Source organism: Durio zibethinus, chromosome 2 (genome assembly GCF_047325235.1).
Source record: "Durio zibethinus cultivar Kanyao isolate XHJ-2024 chromosome 2, ASM4732523v1, whole genome shotgun sequence".
NCBI classification, from domain to species: domain Eukaryota; kingdom Viridiplantae; phylum Streptophyta; class Magnoliopsida; order Malvales; family Malvaceae; genus Durio; species Durio zibethinus.
In genome coordinates, this window is record NC_143163.1 from 14,930,248 (window position 1) to 14,956,928 (window position 26,681).

The following is a 26,681-nucleotide window of genomic DNA, read 5'->3' on the forward strand; positions in this document are numbered from 1 at the left end:
TAACAACCTATTTTGCATTGACAACCTAGAGGCTTTAATGGGGGACAACCATCATGGAATCATCTCTAAAAAGATCTTGTGCTAAGCCAACTACATTGCATCTAGTGTTTGTGTCTCCCTTATCCTTCTATCATGAAAGCTTCAGCCAAAAGTTGTTTATTCACAATAATTTCTCGTTCCATCACATAAGTACTAAATATATCAACATAAAATCTATTACCATGACCATCAACTTCAATACAAGTAGCATTGCTATAAAATACCTGAACTAAGTTCTTAAATACACTTCCTTCCATGCTCAAATAATCAATCCATCCAAATTCCTCAAAAGCACTAATATATGGGAATTCAATTTAACATCAAAAGTCAAGATTAATTACTGATAATTCTATTTTTTTATAGAATTATCAAATACTTATTTCATTAATTATATAACCTAATTGATCATTTTTTGCTTGATTATCTACCTAATTTTCTATGTGTCTCATGTGTAGGTAAATTTGCCTGCACCTTGTGTACAAAACAAGCAAAGGTCGAACCTTGCAGAGAATTTTGCCAAGGCACTATAAGAGTTGCCAATAAGAAGTAGGAGCTGAGGTGAGCTGAATTCCATGAGGAGAAGAAGCCATGAAGAAGTTGAGAAGCTACCAAGACATGCCAAAGAAGTGTCCAAGCCGAGAGTTACACCATTAGTGCATGTGTGAGCTTTTTAAGCTGACTTGCAAGATGAAAAAGCTGACTTGAGGAGCTTCCAGCTGACTTTGGGAGCTTAAATGAGGAAAAAAGCCAACCACCAAGCCATGGAACAAATTGATTTTGGGAGAACATGAATCGGCAAAAAATGTCACAAGAGAGAGGGGAACCATCAACGCTACTAGACAATTTTGGACCACATGGAAAATAACAGCTTCTGGAATTCTTTCTTGCAAATGGGTTACACGAAATTGAAGGGGCTTGAAGCTGGGAAAATTCAGAGGATGGCAAGGATAAAAGGTGGCTTTTTAGTGGAAAATGATTCGAGAAGCACATGGGCTCATACAAGGTGGCACAAGTGCACGAAGGACAAATTAGCACCAATCTGCCAGCACACTACCAGGTTCAGTTTTTGGAGTAATTCAGCCTCAAAATGGCTCATTTAAATAAGGGACAAAGCTGCCAACATGTATCCTAGGTGGAGGCATAAAAGTTCCCCTTTGGTCCAACTCAACATGCAAAACATGGTGGAGGAATTGGCTTGCAAAAGTCATGGTTTTTACTCTGCCAACAGGAGAAAAAATTTTGGGACCAGCTGAAATTTTGGAGGGGCATGATTGAGCAATAAGGACCCTTGATTAGTTGAATGAAGACCTAGGCTAGGGCTTTATATAAAATATTTTTAGGAAGAGAAAAGGAAACCGCAACTCTCTTGTAGTCTTTTTAATTGCATTTTTCTGTCTTCCATTTCAATATATGACGCCATAAGCAAGCAGCAACCTTGCTGACTTTGCCTTGGTGTCTTGGCTCCAATTAAATGTCATTTTTATTTCATTTTTCTAGCACTAGTACCTTGTTCATCATTTAAGCTTTGTTATTTACATTTTCATCAAAGCAACTTCGGTTTTTGCCATTTAAATTTCTAGCAATATTTTCTTTATTTTCTAACTTTATTCTACTGTTTTTTGAGCTTGTTCTTTGTTGAGAATGATAACTTTTGATAACTGGATAGATTCTTATTTATCAATGGGCGTCAAAGGGCTTGACTCTTGTAGGCTTTAGATTTACTTTGCCATTTCTGTTTCTGTTGGTTGCATTTTTGCCCAAATTTTTGTTACATGCTTCCTTTTTGTTTCGATTGATGTTTATTTCTTGTTTTTATGCTTTTGAGATGGTACGAATAATGTTTGGTTTATGTTGGTTACATGTTTGATAATATTTCACACTGTAAAAATTTATTAACAAGTTAATTATTAATAAAAAAAATCCACTTATTTATATTTTATAGTTATACTTTAAAAATATTGTAATAATAAATATTTTAAAAAATATTTATTTATGTGAATGGCACGTGATCATGTACTAGGAATAAATAAATTAATAAATAAAAATTTTAAACAATGTTTTAGGGTAATAATCTTAAAATTTGCTGCTAAGTTTTCCCTATTTCATAAAGCTCCTAAGAAAAAAAAAAAGAAAATTAATTTTGGGGTTAAAACTTAAAATAACTTTTGATATCATTTTCAAAATTTTCATGATAATTTAATCATGGTATTAATCTTATTTTTGGGATAATCTTATTCCTCATCATTTTAAATTATTTTATTTGATTAACAATCAATAATTTTTAATAATTGAAGGTTACTAGTTTGATATTAGTAAAGATTAAATATTATTTCTTAAAGTACTAAAATAACCATACATATAATAATAGTTATATAAGTTAATAATTTTAATGTTATCTAAAATTGATAATTTACAAAATATTGGTGATATTTTTTACTTCATAATAAAGTATAATTAAATTAATAAATTAACAAATATATTTATTAATAGCTAAAATAATTTTTATAATTTTAAATTTTAAATTATGTAAAAAAAATATGAATTAGAAAATAAAAGTAAACCTATTAAAATAATAACAAAAAAGTATATCGTATATATAAACATTAAAAAATAAAAAGCATGCAATTTATTTTTTAATTTGTTATAATGAATTTATTAATTTGAAAATATAAAAATTTATAACATAAAATAATTACAATTTTGAGAGAAAACAAATGTTTTATTCATATATTAAAAAGGTAATATTGATTATAATTAATTTTACATATCATTTCACTTTACAATAAAATTTTCTCTCATTTTTTGTTAAGAACTAAATCACTTAAAAAGTTAGTGATTTAATCATTATCATGATCCAAGATCATTGTCATAAACAGATGATAATAAGAGTTAGAAATGCCCTTGGCTCCTAAAAATTTTATAAACTACACAGTAAATATGTATGTATGTATATATATATATATATATATATATATAATATAGTAACTTGCGTGATGCTACGATTTAACATTTTATTATCTAATATATACTGCAACAGTAAAATATATATTTTAAAAGGTAAAATAAATATAAACATTCTTTTGACATATTTCAAATATCTCATAGATTTTAAAGGTAAAAAAGTCATCTTAGCTAAATTATGAATTAATCCACAGTCCCAAATAAAATTTCTTACTTATTTCATCTTTAAAAAATAAAAGAAATTAAAAAAAAAAAAAAACAAAGTTACTAATAAGTTATTGTGATTTATTTCATATTTTTTTCATTAAAATCTTTACTATTGAATCAAAATTATAATGCAATGATAATAATATAATAAAAATATAGTTTTTATATTTGAAAAAAATATAAAAAATACCTACATTGTAGAAAAGTTTGCAAATAATATGAATGAAAAATAAGTGATTAGATGATTATTAAATAAATTTTACATTTGTTGATTCCTTCTAAAATAATGGCTTTTTTTTGTTCAAGTGGAATTTTCAAATCGAGGAAAGATTGTTTTGTTTCTAGGTTTCAACAAAAAAGAAGAAAAATTTTTAAAAAAATGCAAGAAACAAAATAGAATTTGGGAGAAGAATGAGATAAAGAGTTATGACCTAAAATTTGACAATCAATATCCATTTAAGAGATCACTTTTATGGATGAATGTACTCATTAAACCTACCTTTCAATATAGAGAATGAATTTTTTTTAAAATTAAGTGAAAAAATATTTACACTTACAATCAAATGTAAGATGATTGTTTTTTTTTTTTTTTTTTTGAGAATGACAATCAAAAGCAATAAATAGGTAATAATGAGTAGAGGAGACAATTGGTTATTTATATGAAAATTTTAAATAGTGCAAATTCATCTCATTCCAAGTTATAAATAAAATCCATTGTCTCATGAATAAGGAAATAAAATAATTTTTTTTTGAAATGAATGAAAGAGGAATACAGATACTAAAAAGGCAGTAGATAAAAAATGAAAGATGAAGCATTCTTGACTCTAAATCCTAAGAGATGAAAAACATAAAAGATGGATAATTAAGTTTGAATGATTTGGTAACTTAAAATGAATATATGACAACTTAATGATCCTACATCACAAATGAATGTTGCATATATGGCAGTCCATATGTCACAATTCTAAGCAACAGAAGATGAAAATATTTGTATGTTAGATATATAAATATATATATATGTATATATATATATATGTATATATACATGTATAAAAATGGATCAATTACATCATGTAAAACTAAAAAAGTTTTATATATTTTTTCTACCATTGATTTTAATGGATTTAAAGGATGAGATAAATAAATAAATAATAAAAAAATAGTTTAATTCATTCCCAAGATATATTGAAATCAATTATTAAAAAATATATATAGTTTTTTTTTTAGTTTTATACTGTGTAAGTTGATCTTTCTTCTATATATATATATATATATATATTAAATAGATTTAAATTTGTCCCTTTAAATTAAAATTGTGAATTTTAAGTATTTTTTATTTAATTCTATAATTTATTGCAATTTAAGGAAGCTAAAATTAAATTACATTTTTGTCTATTTATTGTGTCAAATCGTTGTTCATAAACTTTTTAAATTAATAGGCTTATCGGATGGGTAAACCAAATTGGGGAACGATAAGTTATATTAAAAAAGTTTTAATGTTTTTATATATATTTTTTAATAATTAATTTTAATAGATTTAAGAAATGAGATTATTATTTTTTTATGTTTTATTTGTCTTTCTCACCCCTTGAATCTATTAAAATTAATAATTAAAAATATATACAATTTTTTAATTTTACACTAGTGTGTATTAATCTCTTCCCAAATTACTAAATTTAATAAAAGCCAACTTAATTTTATAATTTTTTCAACTATCAAGTCTCAACCAAGTACGAAACATGTTCTTATTTTTTCTTTTGACCGACTTCGATTTCTTTTTTCATGTAATTCTCCCCTTTCAATATTATCCTAGATCTTTTTCTTATTGTCATGTAATTTTTTAATGGAAAAGTAAAATTGAAACCATATTATAAAAGACTAAAAAACATCTTAATTTCTAATTTAAAAGTTTCAACTTTGCTTTTTAATAATGTATTTTATCTTCTTGTTTTGATAAAAATATATTATTTAATAATTGATTTATTTATACGTACGTGTGTATATATATATATATATATATTACAAACATCGCTCACAGTATTAAGTAAAATTACTATTTATTAGATGTGTTTTACTTTTTTATGAAAAATTATGATACGTATAGTATTAATTGACCCTTTTAATATCAAATGTGAAAATTTGTCATTGACTACTACCATATAAAATGATCAAATATATATTATAATCTAATCAGTATATATAACTCATCGTAATTTTTAAATTAAATGATCACCATGTGTCAAACCTCACCTAAAAATTTCCCTTCTATACTCGTACATGTCCAAATTCGGAGCGTGCTCCATTGAAAAAGAGAAGGGTCAAGTAGAAGTTGACGGTTGGGGAACCAAACAAAAGGCCAGTTTAACGGCGCCAGCGGTTCAGCCTCCGCTCTCCACTAATAATTCTTGGGTTTTTTTTTTTTTTTTTTCAGTACTAATAATCATCAATACTTCAATACTATATAATTAAAACAATGTCCTAAGGATTGTTTGTCTAGCTTTTGGCAACTAGTATGAGAAAAGATTTTCTCTGTTATCTAATAATCAGTAAAAATTTCTACTATTTAATATAAAGGTCATTAAATCAATGATTAAAATTTAATGATTTTAAATTGAATATAAATATAAATAAAACTTAATTCAAAACGTAAAATTGATTTAAATAAATATTAATTACAAATTTAGTTGGTGTTACATTTATCATTCTTAGATAAAGTATTAGAAATTTTTACTAATTTTTAAGTAGTAGAGAAGATTATTTTACTTGTAATTGGTTTTATTTGTTTACTAACTTGCTACTTGTGCAATGCATGGATTATTTTTATTTTTTAAATTTAAATAAAAATAAAAATTAATATTATTAAATTATTAACATATTCAAAAAATATATATAATATATAAATAATATAATTAAAATAGCAAATCATAATAGAAATAAAAATTTTAATTAACAAATTAATAAACTTTAAAATATATGATAAACAATATTGGGGGAAGAAAAAACATCCAAAGATATTGTAAAAAATATTATTAATTATGCCAACAAAATATGAAAATAAAAACTAAAAGTCTTATCACTTCAAATGAACTTTATTCAGTTTGCATATCTCTAGCTTCCTTTATCATTTTTGTATACCTACAAATTTATGTAATTTTAAGATAAATTTTATTTATTTAAGATAAATAATGATTTTAAATATTTAAATAATATACATGATAACTTACTCCCGTGTACATATTTTTTTTGTAGGAGTTTCAATAATATCATAATTTTCAGCATCTATATAATTTTTCAAATATTTGTCTCTTTCAATTGTTTTGAGGTTGACATCTGATACAAAATTACGTTCTTATAAAAACTAAAATGAAATAGTTTTAAATTTTGAATAATAGTATTAAATTATAAACAATTATTTAAGAAAATTATTGGCAAAAGGTTTTAATGAAATGTATTAAACTACTTATTTTTTGTATTTTTTCAAGTAAATACCGATTTTTCTCTACATAAAGTATCTCATGAATATGTGTAACAGTCAATCTTGAACTTTCATGAAAAAGGTTGTAATCATTGAGTTCTACTTCAAAAATATATGAACGGCCTATCAACTCTTCCGATATTTTTTCCACTTTGGCATCTCCATCTTCCTATGATTGAGTTTTATATAAATTTAATTAAATAGCATTGATATTCATACAAATTTGAAAAATTATTTTGAATATGATATAACCTTATTTTTCATTTGAAACAATTGTTTAACTGTATACTTTAGAATTCAATTAGCTTTTCCATTAAAAAAGACAAATGGTGCATTATCAAACTCATCTGATACATTGACAATTAACTTGTACTTACGATGAAATATTAATAATAATCGAACTTACCTTCAATTGAAAAAAATGAAAAAAAAAAAAAGTAAATATCAAAACAATTATGTTTTAAAAGTTACTTATTTAAAAATATCTCAATGAATTTTACTTAAATTGACATATAATGATGATGGAATTTAATGATACCTTATAACTGGAAGTTAGGTTTGATGTACACAATCCTTGCAAGCATAACCTCCGTCAACTTCTAACACTTTTTTTCTATGCATTACACATGACAAATAGTACCATCCATACCTCATGTCGATTTGCATTATAATACCTCGACAGGTGAACTTTCTCTCCTATTGGTCATTAAAATAAGAAGTATTTTTCTTAATTACAATATATATTTAAATTGAAATATATTTAACTAAAGTCTATAGTTCTTACCTTGCTTGAATGGTTATTCATGACATGATAAATATCAGTTATCGATCTCATATTTGCAAATAACATTTCTTTGGAAGATAAGACTTCTTTTATTGGTGTCAAATACTCTTGGACTTGAGAATCACCAACAATTTGACTGTTTTTGCATCAGAAATTATAAATATATATGTTGTAAAAAGCATTATATCCTTTTTATGCTTCAATATTTTTTTTAATAAGTTTATATCTACTATTGATAAATATGTAAGTACCCATTTAGAATTATAGCAGCTTTAAGTATATCCAAATTCTTGTATATCTTTGTTGTTGATGTAAATGATAAATTGTATTAACCTAAATTAAATATTCAATATAAGATACATTGTTTAAATAATTGGGATTAAAACTAACTTAATTAAAATATATTTTTTTTTACTTACCTTTAAATTGTTTGACAACAATGGATGTCACAACCAATATGATAGTTTCATTATTGCTTGCTAAAATACTGTCATCAAGTTGATATACAACTCCACCCCAAAGATTAATTTCCATTGAGTTTCCACCATGAGAAAAAAATCAAAATAGTTAGTTAAACAATTAATTTCATATATGCATTATCTAATTAAGTATTTCTCAATGTATACCTTGCATTTTTTATTTCTAATATCCTTTTATTTACTTTTTTACCTCGAACATCTTGATTCATGAATGAAGTTATCTTAATGAAGTTATCTTGCTCAATTTTCCATTAACATCTTAAGAATCAAATAGTTTCAATGCATAATTAGTCAAATTAATATAAAATGCAAAATTAAAAAGAATTATATAAAGTTGAAGTTAATGAACCTATCAATTATGTTTTATCATGATAACGTGATTGAAGAGCAGATAAAAAGTACACAAAAAAGTCAATAATATTTAAAGTTTATACATTGAGAAAGTTCATGGAATTTTGTTAAGGTATTATATTCTGTTGATAATATTTGCGCATACTGACCATTACAGTATGGAAACCATGAAGGTGTAGGGTCTGATGTACTTTTTCAGCATCCCCTAGGTGTTTTTTGTGCAAAGGATGCTCATATTTATATTGCAGATAGTTACAACAACAAGGCAGATCCCCGCTTTTATTCTTTCGTGAATGCTAATTATTTCATTCATTCAAAATCATGCTTGAACTTCTAGATATGTTACCACATAGAAATCATGATTCATTATTCTAAGGTTATTGTCCATTTTTTTTAGAATTAAAGAATCACTGTTGAAATCCAGTGTTAACTTATGCTTATTATTTTAGTATTTAAAACTTTACATGCCTTGTAAAAGCTGTGAAAATGCTCTACATAATTGCACAATTTAAAGCTTAGAAAGAAAGTACCGATGCTTCACTTGTTTGAGTAGTAATTATGCTACATGTAAAGCCTTCTAGAACAAAGGCTTCTTGGCTTGCAGATGAACTATGGATTTCCTTTTATCCTGATCATGTCCTCAAAATGTTTACTTTTTCAGCATATAGGAAACATGAGGATTATGCAGCATAATAAGCTTGTTTAACGAACTTAAGAGAGTCAAATCCCTATTTGTTTCTCATAAGAGGTTACGCAAAAATTCTTCAATCGTATTTAGACAATTTTTGAAATCTGCAAGGGTAGCATTTAATGAGATTTAAAAGACATTGACACTGACTAATTTTTTCAATGCCCCATTAATATATTATCAGGATAATTAAACCCAAAACTGCAAAAATTATCAATGTTATTCAACAGACATACTACAAGACCATAAATGGAAAGTTATACTCCTGAACTGCAAGGAGAGCAGATTGATGTTAAGCTTTATTCATAATTTCCTACATAAAACCATCACTGTTCCATGGTTGCCACATTGTAGGCAATCCACAGCTTTAGGAGTTGAAAGTCAACAGTAAACAGGGTTCAAACGATGGTAAAAAAAAAAAAAAAGATTAGACTAAACCCAATAATCATACAAAGAACATATAGCTAGAAACAAAAAGGATACATACCGAGGAAATGATATTGGATACAGAAACCTAAAAATAGGAGTTGGACCAAGGTACTTAAGATGATCAGAAGAATTTTTAGTCCCTTCATGGTGTCCATTGTTTTTCCTATCTGAACAGTCCCACTCTCGATCTAAGAAGAATCAGGAGCTGACAGGGTCTCAAAGGGTAAAGCATCTTGCAATTGACGCCACTGCTTTTTACCCTGGTCTACCCTGCCTCCAACATCAGTGTTGGAAACCAGCTTTTCAATCTCAGGTTTCCCGTCCCTCCTAGACCTCTTAGGACTAAACAAAAACAACAACAAAATATGATTACGATTATCACACTCTATCATTGAAAATTTTAAACAATATTGAAGACCCAATTGAATACATTGAGATAATCTTACAATTCAAGGCCACATTTGGTGTCTAATAAAACGTTGGAAAATAGTAGAGAGAAGTAAAGAGAAGGGATTAACAGGGTTACTGGTCAAACCTTGAACAGTGCCGTTTGGAGTCAAAATCTTGACCCTCTCAATGCGACATTGCCCGAGCTTTACAACTTTGGAAGAGCCAAAATTTCTAGGGCTGCTTTGCTTTCAATTGGATAGATCCTAGTGGATGGGTAGGGTTTTGTTCTGATAGAATCCCATTTCTTTTTAATCCTACAACTTAAATTATATCATTTCATTTTCACCGTTCGATTACTTTTCAAGGCTTATCAAGGCTTCAAACAATAATATATATATATATATATATATATTTATTTAAGCAGCTCATGAGTAACATGATTAAAGTTTATTACTTATTTAACATGAAAAACATAAATTTTATTTTTATTTTTTTGGCATAATGAAACATATAAAATATTTTTTTATAGGTACATGCATGAGAGAAACATATATAATACATATTTAGATTAATTGTCCCCAAATTTAGATGCATTAATATTTTACAGTTTTATTTAAGTTTGTTATAGTAATTAAATGCTCACGTTAATTGTAGATAAATTAAAAAAGACAAATTACATTAAAATTGATTTTAAATTAAAATAAAGTGATATACAGTATAAAAGAATTTTATTAGAATTTAAATTGATTTTTGATTAAATTTAAAAATTTTAGATAATTTAGTAATTTTTAAAATATATTTTTTATAAATAATTTAAAATTAATAAATATCATATGTGTGATCATAATGAGAAGTTTTAAGAATTATCTTACGTGTTAAAAAAAAAAAACCATCTACGTAAGCATCCACGTCAACAATTATTATTTGGTAACTATGTATGTTATAATATAATATATATGATTAGTTTTCGGATTTCATTATTTGCCATTTGTCAAGATTTGTTTGGTTGATTTTGTTAAATGATTATTAATTATTAATAATTAAGGGTTTGATCCTCAACTATCTTGTGGATTTCACTCATTTCTTTTCAAAAAATGAGCTAAAGAGTAATATTGATTATAAAAAAAAGGTGAGTATTATATGGTTTTACTCATTTGGTTGAAAATACAAGCCAAGTAAAGGATATATATATTAGGGTCAACATTTATTATAGATTTTAATAGAATTTTTAGTAACTTATTATTATACATTTCTATTAATAAAAATTAGTTATTAATTGCAATCTAATTTTTAATTTATAGATTTAAATTTATAATTCATATATAATGCAATAATTAGTAGTAAACTAGCCTCTAACATGTATTTAAATTTAACAAATAACTTTATGAAATGTGGTTCAAATTTTCAAATTTATAAAAAGGTGGTTTAATTATTTAACTTTTTAGGCCCAATTGTTGAGTTCATTTACCTTACATATTTGGTAAAGCTTTAAACCCAAATCCAAGTTCAAAAAGTATTTTTTTTATTTGTGATGCATAATTTCTAATCATTATTTTTTTCATTTTATTATGTTGGTTAATTTAAAAACAATGATGTTAGTATGATCTTTAAATAAATAAATATAAAAATAAAATAATGATAAAAAATTATTGTTTAAAAATCCTTCATTGTTGATTTTTTTTTTCACTTTGATTAAAAAGAATTAAAAAATGTTAAATTAATACTCATTTGATTGCAAGTTATTTTAATAGAATCACTAGAGATTCATTTGCTTAAACATGTATATATCTATTACATAATATTAAAGTTATCCCTTCTCTCAATTGAAGGAACCATCGATGTAATAAAAAATTTAAGGGTAAAGAGGTAAAGAAAGGTAGAATGTCTTGGAGTTTCTTGGAAGCTTCACAATGAAAAAAAATAAAGAAAGACAAAAAAAGAGAATGAGAATAAAGTAGAATGTTTTAAAGCCTTTTGGATATTATTACAAAAATCAACTTATAAAAACTTTTTCAGAATTTCTCCAAAAGCTTGAAGCAAGAAGTTTTTCCAAAAGGTTATGAAGGGTTGGGGAAAAACAAAGAAAAAAATTGCTGTCATTCATCAATGATCCATGCTTACATGTAATGATTCTTTTTCAGTTCCTTCTGGTAACAATAGCAAGTATGTTAAGGCTCCTTCCAAATCCAATGTGAGTATGACAAATTATTAATTGCAAAGTCTATATTCTTTAGCTTTTGGGTAGAAAAAAAGTTGATTTATTTTAAGACCATTTTTTGTTAATTTTTGGAAGAGAAATAGGAATGGTGGTCGTGAATCATTGCAATGCACAAAATTGTTACAACTCAACCTATAAGCCAAAAAGTTGATAAAAAGTCCTAGGTTAAAAATCTCACCAATTCGACCAGCAATGCAAAGGTTGGATATAATTATAAATAGCATTAAGAATAGAATAAAGAGATGGGAGATGGAGATAAAGATCAACAATGGATTCCAACGCAGATTTCTAGATTGCCCACCCAGGTTAGTTTATTCTTTTCTATTCTTATTTAATTAATTGATTTCTTCAATCTTCATTATGTAGATTTTAAATTTCAACTTGATTTCCCTCTTATTATTAATTTTAGTTACCAACTCAATGTGATTGAGAATTGATGACATTAAGTTGGTAATAATCAATGCCATAAATACTACCAAGTAGTGGATTAGAACTCATATTCTACCATAGCTTATAAAAGCGATAGCATAATTAGTTAATCACCCATAGGTTTTACTATTTACTTTACCATTAGGATAGTTTTCCTCTTTTTGTTCTCTGTATTTTAGTTATTTTAATTTATAAGTTTCATAAGTTTGATATTTTATTGGCCTAGAATGCAAACTCTATGTTTTATGTCATTTTTCTTTCTTTAAAAATGAATTATATATTTTTGACTGTAGAAAAAGAATTTAATTTTGTTGATTTTGTTCAAACTTGGTTTAATGACCACGATTTGTGGCCATTTTTTTTTTGTTGGGAGAGGCCACTATTGTATGCTAAGCACAATAGTTTGGCAATTTTGAGAAGATTTGATTATTATTGGTGGCATATGTGAATAGATTGTTTCCTCTTGTTATCTTATAGAAAGATGTTTTCCTAATATGTTTAAATGTAATGCATACAATAATATATATTTTCAACAGATATGGTCAGGTATCAATTGCTAATTTATATTGGAGGTCAACTTTATATTTTGTCTGAAAACTTTAATTTGTTACTAGGCACGTTCCATACAAGCACTAGCAAAAGGAACTTTAAAAATCTAAGGCAAGATAGTGATGATAATGAAACAAAACCAAAAGTGATGAAGAGAGGTAAACCTCCAACCAAAAATTTCAAGAAACCACTAGGCAAGTCTTCTTTTGAGTGTGCTACATCAGAATTTCCTTAGATACCACCCCTGTTACGGGGTAGATAACACCACATGGTCCAACCATGATATAAAGAATGGATCTCTTACTTTTGACAAGTCTAATTTTATAGATTCATTTGGAAAATTTTATGTTTCTTGCAATAATGTTTTTTGCTAGTTTACTAAAATAAAATTTGGCAAAAATGATGAAGGTACGATCAAAATACTTTAGAACTTTATCTTTCTCAGGTTGTTTCTCCTAAAGTTCTCATTAGTTTTCACACATCTTATATGTCTACTATTTTATAAGAAGTCAATGAAACATTTGTCTTTTCTTGCAGGTTTTATGTTAAAAATGTCATATGATGATGCATGAAAATAGACAATTTGTATTGGATAAGAATAAACGTAACACTTATAATCTATTTCATCCATTAGTTACCACATAGAAGACATTTGTTTTGACCATTTTTAATAAAAAGAGAAAGTAGCTATTAGCTGTACATATCATATATATGATGTATGATGATCTTTAAATTTTATTGAGGAGTATATTGAAGCTTTTTACTGCAATAAGTTATGTTCATAACCATTGGTGGTGGTTCAATTTTGAAACATCAATGATTAAATAAGACTTTATAATATGTCTAGGCCATATAATTTCATATTAACATGGTAATATGGATATGTTACTTATTTTTCCTCCTTAAGTGGCAGAAAATATGTGTTTTTGTGTGTTTGTTAGGGTCTGAGGGAATCTTAAACAATAATAACGAAAGAAGTCAAGTTGTGGACTACATAATTAACACTTTTCAATTACATCAATTGTTTAGCTTGGAATTTTTTCACTAAGGATTGGGAAATTGTATTTACACTATTCATAATTGCCCATAGCATGTGCTATTCCATTTTATTTTTCTGTGATTATTTTACAGGTATATACATGGATTTCAATTGATTGAGTAAAATTTTAAGTACTCTAAATATCTTTTGTCTTATTTTATTTTCTTATTGTAGGATGCATTTATTTTTAGATTGTTTCAAGCTTAAATTTTTGTCTTTTTCAATGTTTTCTGCTATTTAGATTATCAAAAAGTATTTGGGCATATTCTTGGTATGTATGATTTATAGGTATTCTTTTTGTTTCATTCAATTTATATAGAATGAAATTTGCCAAATATAGTTATGGATATATTTTATTTTGTTCATTAGTGGATATTTTAAAATCTGAATATTTTTTGCTGTAGACTACTTTTTGACAAAGATTTTTATCCAAATATTGCAACCAACGGTGAAATTTGTGCAATCCAAGTCTGTGATTATGACATGTATTCATTGTAAGTTCTATTAGAACCAAACCTTATTTTATATCAGTTTGTTTAATGAGAACTGCCTCCAGACTGTCAATTTCTTTTAGGAAATTAGCTTTGGATCTTTGGTTTGATATTTTTTGTTTTCTTTGATACTAAACTTTGTGATTGTAGTTAATTAGGTGTTTGTTAATTGAGTTATTCCAGAATCACCTCTAAATGAATAGGCTGACAAGATGTTACTTGAAAATTATGAGGAATGGTAAGCTAAGTACTTCCGTATATATGCTTAAAATATAATAATTTTGGTTTGCTTAACATCCAATATATGTAGATTATCATGGTAATTTTAGTTATTTTGCTTTCATTTTGTAGATTATCATGGAAATTTTTCATGTAATATGTTAGTTTGCATGTCTTTAATTATACCATCAACCTAAGTTTGAAAAGTATTAATTACTATTTAGGTTATTACATGTAAGGATTGATTTTTTATTTTTTATAATTCTACTTCTCCATACTTTGAGTAGTTTTTTGCTATATATGTACACTTTTGATCTAGGTATATTTCTTTCATTCTCCCATGTAGTTTACCTATTAAAATCTATCAATGAAGTATTGTATTTTTGCTAAGAAAAAAATATGATTATACTCTATCATGCACAACTATATTTGTTTTCCAAAATTTTTTTTTACAGTTTAACTTTAATATGGTGATCTTATAAACAAAAACAAAATTGGGATTTTGATATAATTTTATATGCTTATAGGTCCAAAGATCTAAAATATAACTTATAATATGTTATGAATGCTTGCCTTTTTAAATGGAATTAGTATTGCAATGATGAACTAATAGTTTATGGATTTGGTAAAAAGCTTTTGGAGGAACTTGCTTATACCTTGAGACATTCAAAGCTACTATGTACATTGCCTAGGCTTTTTTATGTAGACAAGAATGTCGTTTGCCTTTTTGTCTTTTATATTGGATCATTACTATGGTTTCAAGTTTAGATAATTTCTATGGCTTTAAAATTAAATTTTCTTCTACGTTGATTAATGCACTTTTAAAATTGATACTTTATTTTTTTTATTTTTCAAGTTAGTATTAAAACTTTTATTAGTGTTGCAGGTGGTGACATATATGAGTTCTTACTTTTTTTTTATGCGTAAGCAATTAATTTTTTTACAATATTGATAACTACATTTTTTTCAAAGTTACGTTTTCTTTTCTGCTTTTTGATACTTGCTACAGTGTGATATATGTTATTGGTTACCGTAGTGTATTTTTTATGGATTTTTTTTTATGTTCAAAATTTGTTTACAGCATAGTACAATATTTTTTCCCCTTTGAGGTTTCTTTGGCAATATAAATTGGTTGGAGCTATTAGTTTTCTTATTAACTATTAGGCATGAACTATCATTATAAATCAGCAATAACTAACACATTTTTTACAATGAGAATTTTAGTATATTTTAAGCATTCATGATTCATGCAACTAGATCTGATTGTCTTATATAATTATTATTTTCATTCATCATTATTCCAAGAGATTAATTAAGAAAAGCTATGATATAGTATGGAATAGAGATTAGGTGTGGCTTTTTTATAGAATTAAGGCAAGCCGTTTCTTTTTTTGGTCATAATGAGAAAGTTTAGTAAATTTTGAGCATTCATGATATCATGCAACTGGATCTAATTATCTTATATAATTATTATTTTCTTTCATCATTATTTCAAGAGATTAATTAAGAAAAGCTATGACATTATACAGAATAGAAATGAGGTATGGCTTTCCTCCAGAATTAAAATAAGTAGTTTTTTTTTAATCCTAAAGAGTTATTGGGTGCATAGAGCAAACAAAAATGTATATTATCTTTTGATACCATATAAATGCTTCATTTTTTTTAATGATATATGTCTTTATATATGTTATTTTTATTTTATTTTTATTCTTTATATTTTGTTGCTAGAGTTGGGAGCATGAATGGTTATTTTGGTATAATTTTTGCTATTTATTTGTCTTGAAAAAGCTTAAAAAATTATGTTTTGTAAATTTTTTTTAACTTCCTCTATTTTTTCTTTTTGGTTTTTTCTTCTGTAGATTGTTAACTCAGTTTTTAGCTAAAAAAGTTCTACAAATGCATTTTGTTTAAATCACTATGAAAAGGTATGCTTGAGATTTTAATTTTGCTTTATAACTTTGTATTCATACTATATTATTTAGACCACTTATGTTGCTATCTACTTACTCTTTTATGGTTAAATTCTTTCATTAGCCATATTAGCATTTTAAATAAGATGGATTTATTCTAAATTTTTCATTATCTGATTTAACAATCTTACTTTTGGGGTAGAAGCTCCAATATTTACAATAAAAATAATAAAGTATATACATTCATGTTCCACTCTCTTTTTAAAGTATATACATTCATGTATATATATTCCAAAAATATTTCTTTTTTCCCATCTCTTTGAATTTAAATAATATCATAAATATCAATATGCTAAGATCTCCTTAAAAATTTAAGGATTATTTAAATTATTAATACTTACATTTTTAATTGATAATAAATTATGATTAATAATGAACCATTATATTATTTTTTTTATATCCACTTACTTTAGTAACAAAGCACTTTCTTGATAAAATATTTGTTATATATTTTTAAAATAATTTTGCGACGTAATGTAGGTTCAAATATAGTATATATATTTATAAAACAACATATATGTATTTTATTAAAGTAAAATTTGTATAGAATATAATATTAAAGTAAGTCTTCAACTCAGATAAAAAAATAAAATTCATTTTTTTATTGTATGAAATCTAATATATATATATATATATATATATTATATTACAACATACAAAGTTACATGGTAAAAATTGCTTATGTGGATGCCTAGGTGAATAATCTCTTTTAATGACATATAAGATAGTACTTATATTATTTTATTTATCAAATAAAATTTTTTAATAAATTATTTAAATTGAATATTTTGGATAATTATTTAAATTGAAATCAAAATCTACATGAGATTGAAATTTTTACATAAAATTTGAATTCCAATATATTAAATCATAATTTATCTTTTCTTTTTAAATTTAATAACAATTCCAAATATATATACTTAATAAAAATATATTTTCTGTTAAATAATTTTATTTAATAAATTATTTAAATTCAAATCAAAATATATCGAATATTGAAAATTATTTAATAGATTATTTAAATTTAATACTTTTAGATAAGTTAATGAATTATTGATTAAAAAGCATGTATTTTTAAAGTAATAGGAGCTTACATTTTTATATGAAAATATGAGATATTTAAATGTTGAAAAAATAGTTAGATAAAAATATATTTTGTTTTGAAAACAAATATAATGTTTTATTTATGTTCTAATTCAAATATTTTTATATTATATATTTGGTTAATTTATTTGTTTCTCTTTAGTCCATAACTGTTTTTAATTTTGCTTAGATTGATTATGATTAACTTTTGTATTATATATTTTTTGTTTTATTCATTTCTTCAATGTTTTCATTCTTTGTTAATTTATTAGCATATTTACTCTTATTATTGTATATATTTAATCTTAACAATTTAAGATATAAACTTATATTCTCTATTTTTTTTTGTTATATTTTTTATTATTGAATTTTTTTTATCTATAATATAAGGGATGAGAAGAATGATGATTGCTATCATATCTAACCTACAAAAAATACTATCAATTATGTTAAAAATATTAAAAATTAAAAAATTTAAAAAATTTTTAAGCATAACATAAAGAATTATTGTTTCCCTTTTATCTAAAAATAACTTTATTTTGTTGACATATATATAAATAATTATTAGCCCAATATATTTGCATAATAATTACTTAAAGTATGTAAAAAATAAAAACTAATAAAAAGCAAATGGTTATAACCAAATTAATAATTATGATTTGTTGTTCAATCAAATATATATACACCAATCAATATTATGATAAAAATAATTATTAGTTTTAACTATTTAAATATTGATTCTTGATTTTTTATCAAATAAGAAAAAAATGATAACAAAATTTTTAGTATTTAACAAATGAATTGAAGAAAATATTTTTTAATGAAAAAATTATTTTTATAATTTTTGAAAATTCATAAAAATTTAGATTTATTTTAGATGAACATAATCATTTATAATATATTATATATAAATTATTATTTAATTGTAACTTAACATTTATAAATAAATACATGATTATATGTTAGATCAATAATTAAAAAATAAATTTAAAATTATGAAAAATTTAATTAAAAATTCCGTACATTATGCGGGTTTAAAAAGCTAGTTAAAATAATAACATCACGCATTACACTACCAAAAGAACAACTTTTTATTTTCTGGATCGCTACGTGTACGGTCCAGATTTAAAAACTCTTGCGTATCATAGATTCTCGTTCTTATAAAATTCTCCTCTCCTTCTACTTTTCTCATCGCTCCATCTTTTTAGCAGTTTTTGTTTTTAATTTTTAAAAAATTTTTCTCTCCCATCTATCCTCTCTCTCGAGTGAGATCTCAAGAAAAATAATTATATCTGTCACCGTCCTAAAACCTCAAAAATGGAACAGATCTGAGTTCAAATCTCGAAAAATAAGAATTTCCCTATTTAAATTGGTCAGATCTTAATTTATCGAGGTTAAGTATTCACTCTAGTCTAATTGCTTGCGAGATCTAGTTAAGAAAAATTCGTGGATTTTTTTTTTTTTTGGTTGTTAAGAGCTAGAGATTTGGATTGATTGTTATTTTCTGTGAAAAAGAAAAAGAAATTGGTATGTAAATATATGCTGCTTGTTGGATCTAATTGGATAGGGCTGAGTAAATTAAAGAAAAGAAAAAGGGAAACCCTAGATCAGATGGGAAAAGATGAAAACAAAGTGGAGGATGTTGAAGAAGGTGAGATTTCGGATTCAGCCTCAATAGAGGAAATCAGTGAGGAAGATTTTAACAAGCAAGAGGTTAAGATTTGGAAGGAATCGAAATCGTCGAAAGGAGGGGAAGCAAATTCGAATTCAAGAGTTTGGACGATGGAGGATCTGTGCAAGTACCCATCGGTTATTCGAGGGTACGCTTCGGGTTTGTATAATTTTGCTTGGGCACAAGCAGTTCAGAATAAACCTCTCAGTGATGTTTTTGTAAAGGAGTTTGAACAATCCCAACCTCAACAAGACGAGAACAACAACTCCAAGCGATCGTCACAGTCGTCTTCGTCTTCGTCTTCGTCTTCGGTGGCTTCTGTAAATAGCAAAGAGAAGGGTAGTAGTGGAAATTCAGCTGATAGAGTTGTGATTGATGATGATAGTGGGGATGAAATGGAAGAGGACAAGGTTGTGCATCTAGACAAGGAAGAAGGGGAGCTCGAAGAGGGGGAGATTGATTTGGATACGGAGCCTGTAAAAGAAAGGGTTTTGAGTGGTGAGGATGGTAGTGCTGCTAACCCGAATGAGTTGGAGAAGCGAGTTAACCTGATTCGGGAAGTACTGGAAGGGATTACGGTGATTGAAGCAGAGAAGTATGAATACTGCATTGAAAAGATCACCTATTTTTTACCTTGATGAGTAAGATGGCTCCGCTGAAATGATTTTTTTTTTCCAATTTTCTTTTTGTAGATCATTCGAGGAAGTTTGTTCTAGACTGCAGAATGCTATGGAGAGCTTACAAGGATTGGCATTTGAATGTACTGTTCCCACAAAGGAATCCCTTTCCCAGCTGGCGTTTGGAGCAGTTAATTCTGTAAGAAATCCAGGAGTTTTAATTGTAATAGTTGTTTTGCTCTGACGATTATATGAAAGTTTTGGTTAAATCATGAATGCTGATTACAAAATTGTAGAGTCTGACTTCTTTTCATTGCAGGCATTCGTTGCTCTGAACTCTAATTTAAAGGAACAGAATGCATCCATTTTATCAAGGTTTTTTATTTGGTTTTAATAGCTTTTCTTTATCAAAACTTTTTATGAAATCAATATGCTTATTTATCTCTTTGTTTTGCATTTTGGGAACAGGTTACTTTCTGTTATAAATGGTCATGATCCTCCTCTGTTCCCTTCTGACAAGATGAAAGAGGTGAGATTGGTGACTTATTAGTTTTGGACTATTAGCTTAACAAGATTGTTGTGTTTATGAAAATCTTAAAGATGTTGTCTGTCTTTACAGATAGAGGTCATGCTGCTCTCTCTGAATTCCCCTGCCAGAGCAATTGACACAGAGAAAGAGATAAAGATTGTTAATGAGAAGGATCCTGATGCTTTAGGTGAAAATATTGGTCAGGATTTGACTGTCACAAAGAAGTTGGCTTTTTCTGTCAATTCTGTGATTCATAATAAGCCAAATATGTTAACAGAAACTTTAAAGCCTGGTGTACCTAATTTTAGGAACAGAGGGGTTTCTCTCCCTCTGCTAGACCTTCACAAGGATCATGATGCTGACAGCCTTCCTTCGCCTACACGGGAAACAACACCATGTTTACCTGTATACAAGCCATTGACTATTGGAGATAGCATGGTTAAATCTGGATTTATAATGGCTAAGTGTTCTCATGATGCAGGAGGTAATAAATTGCACCCTTATGAAACGGATGCCCTCAAAGCCTTTTCTAACTATCAACAAAAATTTGGTCGAGGATCTTTCTTTTCAAGTGATAGACTTCCAAGCCCAACCCCTTCTGAAGAATCTGGTGGTGAGGGTGGTGACAATGGTGGGGGAGTTTCTAGTTCGTCTGGCATTGATAACTTTAAATCAAATCTTCCTGTTTTGGGCGATCAAATTGTTTCCTCACCAGCTCAAATTGATAGTGCCAGTTCCAGCATGCAAGGACAATTTACAACTCAAAATGTTACACCTGTGACTGTGAGTTCTGCATCTAATATGGTGTCGAAAGCCTCGGTAAAAAGCAGAGACCCAAGACTTCGGTTTGCCAACTCTGATGTGAGTGCTTTGGATCTAAACCAACAACCCTTGCATAATGCATCTAATGTGGCACCCGTTGGAGGAGTAACGGATTCAAGAAAGCAAAAGAGTGTGGAAGAACCTGTTTTGGATTGTCCTGCACTCAAAAGACAAAGAAATGAGTTAGAAAATTTTGGGGTTGTTAGGGATGTCCAAACCGTGTCTGGAAATGGTGGCTGGTTAGAGGACACTGATGTTAGTGGGTCTCAGATAGCAAACAGAAGCCAATCTGAAGAGAATTTGGATTCCAATTCCAGGAAAATGGATAATAATGGAGTAACTTGTTCAAGGACTGTAAGTGGTAGAACCAATATGACTGTTAACAGAAATGAGCAGGTGTCACTGACCAGTTTGAGTACCCCTATCTTGCCTGCTTTGTTGAAAGATATCGCAGTGAATCCTACCATGCTGATAAATATACTTAAGATGGGACAACAGCAAAGATTAGCATCTGAAGCCCAGCAGAAATCTCCTGATCCTTTAAAGAGTACATTGCATCAGCCAAACTCAAATCCAATTGTGGGAGTAGTTCCCCCTCCAAACATTGTTTCGTCTTCCTCTGCAAACATTGTTCCCTCTCCCTCTGTGAACATTGTTTCCACAAGCTCGTCTGGTACTTTGTCAAGACCTGCAGGAAATCTTCAGGTTCCCCCTCCGGTGAGCACTTCATTATATTATGTTTACCTTTAAAAATGTGGGAATCATACTTGTTTTAGGCATCTGCCTCTTCAGCAAGTCTCGTTTTCATGTTCCAGTGTTTCTACCAGATGAGGACAAATAAAAATTAATATTTATCTCGCTTTTCTTTTTTTAATCTTGATGTTTAACAATTGATGACTTTTCAGGATGAGTCTGGTAAAATTCGCATGAAGCCTCGTGATCCTCGCCGTGTTCTTCATGGGAATGCGCTTCAAAGGAGTGGTACCGTGGGACCTGATCAATTAAAAACAAATGGAACCACCCGTACATCTATCACCCAGAGAAGCAAGGACAATCTCAAAGCCCAAAAGCTGGAGAGTCTGACAGAATCTAAGCCAATGCAATCTCAGCTTGTTCAACCACCAGATATCACTCAGCAATTTACCAAAAATCTCAAAAATATTGCTGATATTATTTCTGTTTCACAACCATTGACTAGTCTGCCAGCAGTGACCCAGAATTTAGTCTCCCAACCAGTACAAATTAAGTCCGACTGCATGGATATGAAGACAGTAGTTTCTTATTCTGAAAATCAACGGACTCGGGCAGGTTCAGCAGCTGAAGTAGGTGCAACATGTCCTCCTTGTTCACAGAATACATGGGGAGATGTTGAACATCTTTTTGAAAGATATGATGACCAGCAAAAGGCAGCTATCCAGAGAGAAAGGGCAAGGAGGATAGAAGAGCAAAATAAAATGTTTGCTGCACGCAAACTCTGTCTTGTCTTGGATCTAGATCATACACTTCTTAATTCAGCCAAAGTGAGTTTTCGTCAATTAAGTCTCAACTTTTCTTTCTCTTTATTTTTTTATTTTTTTCCTTTTAAAAAAATTATCTGGTAAATTGTGCTTGTTTAAGCCACTTACTTTTCATCTTCTCAGTTTAATGAAGTAGACCCGGTGCATGAGGAGATCTTGAGAAAGAAAGAGGAACAAGATCGTGAAAAACCACAGAGACATCTCTTCCGTTTTCATCATATGGGAATGTGGACCAAATTGCGACCTGGAATCTGGAATTTCTTAGAGAAGGTGAGTCATTACTATTCTTCTTTGGCTTCACTACCTTTTGGGACTTTAGTTGTGACACTGATTTAAATCTCTCTCGTCATTTCAGGCTAGTAAGTTGTTTGAGCTGCATCTTTACACGATGGGGAACAAGCTCTATGCCACAGAGATGGCAAAAGTGCTTGATCCAAAAGGGGTTTTGTTTGCTGGACGAGTTATTTCTAGGGGTGATGATGGAGATCCCTTTGATGGTGATGAGAGGGTTCCCCGGGGTAAGGATCTTGAAGGGGTTCTGGGTATGGAATCGGCTGTGGTTATCATTGATGACTCTGTGAGAGTCTGGCCGCATAATAAACTTAACTTGATAGTTGTAGAGAGGTATACATTCCTTAATTGAATACTATTAAGTACTTTGATCCATGCTACTGTCTTGATCCTCATGTCTATCTAATCATATGTTCTACAGGTATACTTATTTTCCTTGTAGTAGGCGCCAATTTGGGCTTTTAGGTCCGTCTCTTCTTGAGATTGACCATGATGAGAGACCAGAAGATGGGACTTTGGCATCTTCATTGGCGGTGAGACGACCGTTTTGCAGCTTTTGCTTGATATCTTCATTTTTGAAAGAATATTATTTGTCTCACCCTTATTTTTGTTCAAATAGGTTGTTGACAGAATACATCAAAATTTCTTTTCACATCAGAATTTAGATGATGTGGATGTTAGAAATATCCTAGCCACGGAGCAACGGAAGATTTTGTCTGGTTGTCGTATTGTATTTAGTAGGGTATTTCCTGTAGGAGAAGCCAATCCTCACCTGCATCCATTGTGGCAGACAGCTGAGCAATTTGGAGCTGTGTGCACAAATCAGATAGATGAGCATGTCACACATGTGGTGGCCAACTCTCTTGGAACTGATAAGGTACCAATGCTTGTGATTCTTTCTTTCCGAAGTATTTCTGTTTTTACAATTGTTTAATTCATTTTTTAAAAAAATACTGCCATTTGAATCAACCTTCCTTGAATTGCTTAGTAGTCATATATGTACTTTCTGCGTGACAATTATTTGTAAATATATCTTTCCTTGTGCTTTTCTGGTAAACAAACTTTTGTCTTGTTGTATTTAGTGATGATAGAACGGGAAACTGAAGCTCATTGTTTATCAGCCGGGGGTTGCTTATTTGATCTCATTTCTTCAACTGAATTTAATTCATGATATTGTTTTGAACAGGTGAATTGGGCTCTATCTACTGGAAAATTTGTTGTTCACCCCGGCTGGTGAGATAGTCTATACTTCTCAATCTATTTGTATACTGTCAATTATTAGCTGTTTATACTTACATGCTTTTTGATTCTTTTTTTTTTTTTTTAACTATTTCTAAAAAAATACAGGGTGGAAGCATCAGCATTGCTTTATCGGAGGGCAAATGAGCTTGACTTTGCTATTAAACCCTAAATAATCACCTCTCTAATCATTCATGGTAAAACTAAGACCTGATAAAATCAAAGATTACACTTGAAAGTGGGAGATGGAACCATCAGGTAATTTTTGGAGTAGGTTGATGTTGGGGGTGTAGTGCGCTGCTTGATTTTCACTCAACGCATTATGTCCTGTCATTTTGTTTGGCAATTGCAACTTTCTCTTCAATTGCCAACCTGCCGAAAGGAGTTCCTTTGACCCGGTTTGATGAGTTCATAGAAAGATGGTTTGTGCCCTCAGCTCCAAACTTTCCTTCGTGGGTTTTTTAGGATTTGAAAAGATAAGTGAAGGAGGTGGTTGACCATAGTTAATCGGGCCGGTTTCACTAAGCTCAGCTCTTGCAGCAATAATAAAAATGCCAATGCTGATTGTGTAAAATGAAATGCAATTAAAAAAAAAAGTGCCAAGGCAGCCTCATCCAAGTTAATTGAATTTATAGGTACTCATCAATGCTAAAATAAATTAAAAGCAAATATGACTTGAAAGGAATGTTCGGTTGGTTACTATTTACTAATGCTAGTGTGCCCGGGCGAGGTTGATGGCAGCAAAGAGGTAAGTTCAGATTGATGGCTCATTGTCATTGAGCATCGATTTTTACGGCTACGTCAAGTTTTTGGGTGGGATGGGAATTAGGGGGCCGCTTGGTCTTGAGAATTCCAGGGGGTAGTGTGTGCAATTGTTCTGTGAATTTTGTTGTGTGCTGGTTGTTAATTTTCGTAATCCATAATTGGTCAGTGTCTGAACCAACAAAAAAAAAAGATGAGGGCATTATTTGTACTTTTGAACATGTTGGAGACGATTATGGCTTTGAGCACCTGGTAGAAAAGTTAATTTTAGAATAGAATGAAGACTGCAAATTAATAGAAGGAACGAAGAAGGGAAAAATCGGAAGTCAGATGCGTTTGGATGTGATCAGATCAGACTATTCCCTGCTCTTGAGAATTAAGGTTTCCCTTGGCTAAGGCCCTGCCACGTATGGAGACAGGCAATAGGTGAGATTTGGACACAAATAGTGAGGACCACGAAACTGGTAAACTAAGAAATACAGTGACGCATTGCTGTGAAGGGAATATTGGGTTTTATGTTGTTTTTGCTGCACGGGCATTGTGAGAGTCGTTTTCAAAGCATTCGGTTATTTAACATTGGAAAGGCAGGATGTTTTGAGGCAAAAGAAAAAGTAAACAACCACACAGAACAAAAAATGAGGGCTCTGTAGTCTTTACATTCACGTTAAAAAGGTATTGTTAATCTATATTAATTAACTAGCTTGTTACATGTGTAACAACATGGATTATTTTTATTTATTCAAATGTGTTTAGATATATAAATTAATATTATTTAATTTCTTAAATGTTCAATATATATATAAATTACAAATAACATAACTAAAATAGCAAAACATAATATAATTAAATTTTTAATTAAAAAATTTAAAAGATATAATAATATTTGAGAAAAATAAAATATTCAAAAAATTTATATATAAATAATATTATCGAGTATAGCAATAAAATATTAAATTAAAACTAAATATTTAATTACTTTAAATTAATTTTTTTTAATTTGTGTCACTTTCATATTGTGCAATTTTTTTATATACATGCAAATTTATATAATTTTAAAATAAATTTTATTTATTTTAAAAAAAATAATTTTAAATGTTTAAATAACGTGCATGATAATTTATTCACATTTATATTTTTGCATGAGTTTTAATAATATCTTGATCTTCAACATTGATAATATTTGTCAAATTAATTCTTATACTTGTTTTAAGTTTTATATTTGATGCAAAATTGTGTAAAAGTTGAAATGAAATAGTTTTAAATTTTAAGTAATAGTATTAAATTTTGAACAATTATTTTAAAAATTTGTTGTAAAAAGGTTTCAATGAGAAGATGTCATTTCTCATTAACATAATTTTATAATTGATTTTAAAGGTAAAAAATTTTGCTTTTACCTTTTACTACTTACGTTTTATTTTCAGAAATTAATAA

At 28.2% G+C, this 26,681-nt stretch overlaps 1 protein-coding gene across 1 annotated transcript; it reads left to right on the plus strand.

Annotated features, from left to right (window-relative positions):
- Positions 1 to 18,991: 18,991 nt before the first annotated feature.
- LOC111309336 (RNA polymerase II C-terminal domain phosphatase-like 3) lies at positions 18,992 to 26,026 on the plus strand. Its single transcript, XM_022908422.2, has 12 exons — positions 18,992 to 20,068; positions 20,166 to 20,289; positions 20,410 to 20,465; positions 20,559 to 20,619; positions 20,710 to 22,158; positions 22,347 to 22,961; positions 23,082 to 23,228; positions 23,314 to 23,582; positions 23,671 to 23,782; positions 23,869 to 24,126; positions 24,436 to 24,482; positions 24,597 to 26,026. The coding sequence occupies exons 1-12, from the start codon at positions 19,341 to 19,343 to the stop codon at positions 24,658 to 24,660; spliced, it is 3,930 nt and encodes a 1,309-aa protein (XP_022764157.2). The 5' UTR covers positions 18,992 to 19,340; the 3' UTR covers positions 24,661 to 26,026.
- The last annotated feature ends 655 nt before the right edge of the window (positions 26,027 to 26,681 follow it).

Excerpts from the sequence above, each read along its gene's own strand:
- LOC111309336 (XM_022908422.2), top strand. The coding sequence starts at position 19,341 with ATGCTGCTTGTTGGATCTAATTGGATAGGGCTGAGTAAATTAAAGAAA. Across the intron at positions 20,466-20,558 it reads AATGCATCCATTTTATCAAG|GTTACTTTCTGTTATAAATG; the intron begins GTTTTTTATTTG and ends TTTTGGGAACAG. Across the intron at positions 23,583-23,670 it reads AACTTGATAGTTGTAGAGAG|GTATACTTATTTTCCTTGTA; the intron begins GTATACATTCCT and ends TATGTTCTACAG.